Source organism: Mus caroli, chromosome 8, assembly GCF_900094665.2.
Source record: "Mus caroli chromosome 8, CAROLI_EIJ_v1.1, whole genome shotgun sequence".
In the NCBI taxonomy this organism is placed as follows: domain Eukaryota; kingdom Metazoa; phylum Chordata; class Mammalia; order Rodentia; family Muridae; genus Mus; species Mus caroli.
This window is the reverse complement of record NC_034577.1, coordinates 47435422-47436785: the sequence shown is the minus strand read 5'-3', so window position 1 is coordinate 47436785 and position 1364 is coordinate 47435422. Positions and strand designations below refer to the sequence as shown.

The 1364-nt window shown below is 45.1% G+C and overlaps 1 protein-coding gene across 1 annotated transcript in view; it reads right to left on the bottom strand.

The window, feature by feature from the left end:
• The window catches only part of LOC110300825 (endogenous retrovirus group K member 10 Gag polyprotein-like), a gene marked incomplete at its 3' end in the record, with an annotated part of 1887 nt that continues 523 nt past the window's right edge, over window positions 1-1364 (bottom strand). Inside the window, 2 exon segments of the mRNA XM_021171091.2 lie at window positions 1-818; window positions 821-1364. The exon segment at window positions 821-1364 is cut by the window's right edge and continues 43 nt beyond it. Of these exon segments, the coding sequence (XP_021026750.1) occupies window positions 1-818; window positions 821-1364 (1362 nt within the window).

Genomic DNA, 1364 nt, shown 5'->3' with positions numbered 1-1364 from the left:
ATCTTGTTGGCTGGGCAGCAGATTTATAGCCCCATAAGCTGTCTTCTTTGAGTAACTCGGGGCCTGGGGCTGACCCCTTTCCTCATTTCCCGGCACTGGGCTGCTCAAAACCCTTCGTTTATGCTTACAATCTTTTGCCCAGTGGCGGCCCTTCCCACACCGGGGATATATTCCTGGGGCACAGCCTGTTTGTCTACCCTTGGCGCCCTTGTTTTTAAGACAATTACTTCTAAAATGATCCAAACTTCCATATTTAAAGCATGCATTATTTCCTCGTTTCCTTGAGAACATTGCTTGTGCATGGGTTCCCTGCGAGAACTCGCAGGAAGGCCCGATGTCTGCGCAAAGACGGAAATATCCCGCCAAATCTGTCTGTCCCTTATGGGGTTGAATTGCAGCTCGGCAAATTGTGTTAGCATTCTCATAAGCCAATTGCATAACGAAGGGACTACCCGTGTCTGGACTTCCAAGGATTCTACTAGCTGAAATAAATAGCCTGTCCACAAAGTCCTGATATGGTTCATCAGAACCCTGGCGAATGCTAGCTAAACTTCTACCAATATCTCCTTTAACTGGCAACCTTCCCCAAGCATGGCGTGTGACTGTTGCAATTTGCGCGTACACTGCAACGGGAAAATCAGTCTGATTTGTCTGTCCCTCATATGGACCCTCTCCTAAAAGCATGTTGTTATCCCAGTCTGAGTTACCAGCCTGAGCATTAGAAGCAGCAATTTTCTTACTGGCATCTCACCATTCAGAATCCCAAAGCAAAAAATCTCCTCTTGACAGGGTAGCCTTGGAAAGAGTCTTCCAATCTGAGGGGTTAAGTGTGACTCCACAACTGTGTCCAGTAATGTTTGAGTGAATGGGGCTGAAGGACCATATTGCACAATAGCCGCCTTTAACTCTTTTATCAACTTGAAATCCAAGGTCTGGTAATGTCTGGCCTTAGTATCTTGCTGATCAACTACCTTGACCACAGGAAAGGCTAGCATATTAGACATATTCTGTCCTTTCCCACGAGCCTGACTCACAACTCTTTCTAGCGGCACCTGGTGAACTACAGAAGAGTTACTCTTCTCCGCTTCTAACATCTTTTTTAGTTCCCAAAGCTCATTAGTCAGCCTCTGAAGCTTAATCTCAAATTCTAACTTGCTTAGCCCTGTGTCCCTATGAGTAGCACCTCCCGAAGTGGNGACTATAGGTGAAGCGGGAGATTCACAAGAGGACCAATTCTCATTAAAGTAATGGGCAACTCCTCTATCTGAGTGATTTTTGTTAAAATTCAGTTCATCATCAGAGTTTTCACATTTATCAATTTTTGAGTTAAGAAGATCTTTTTCTGAGGAGGCCTTCTCTGATAG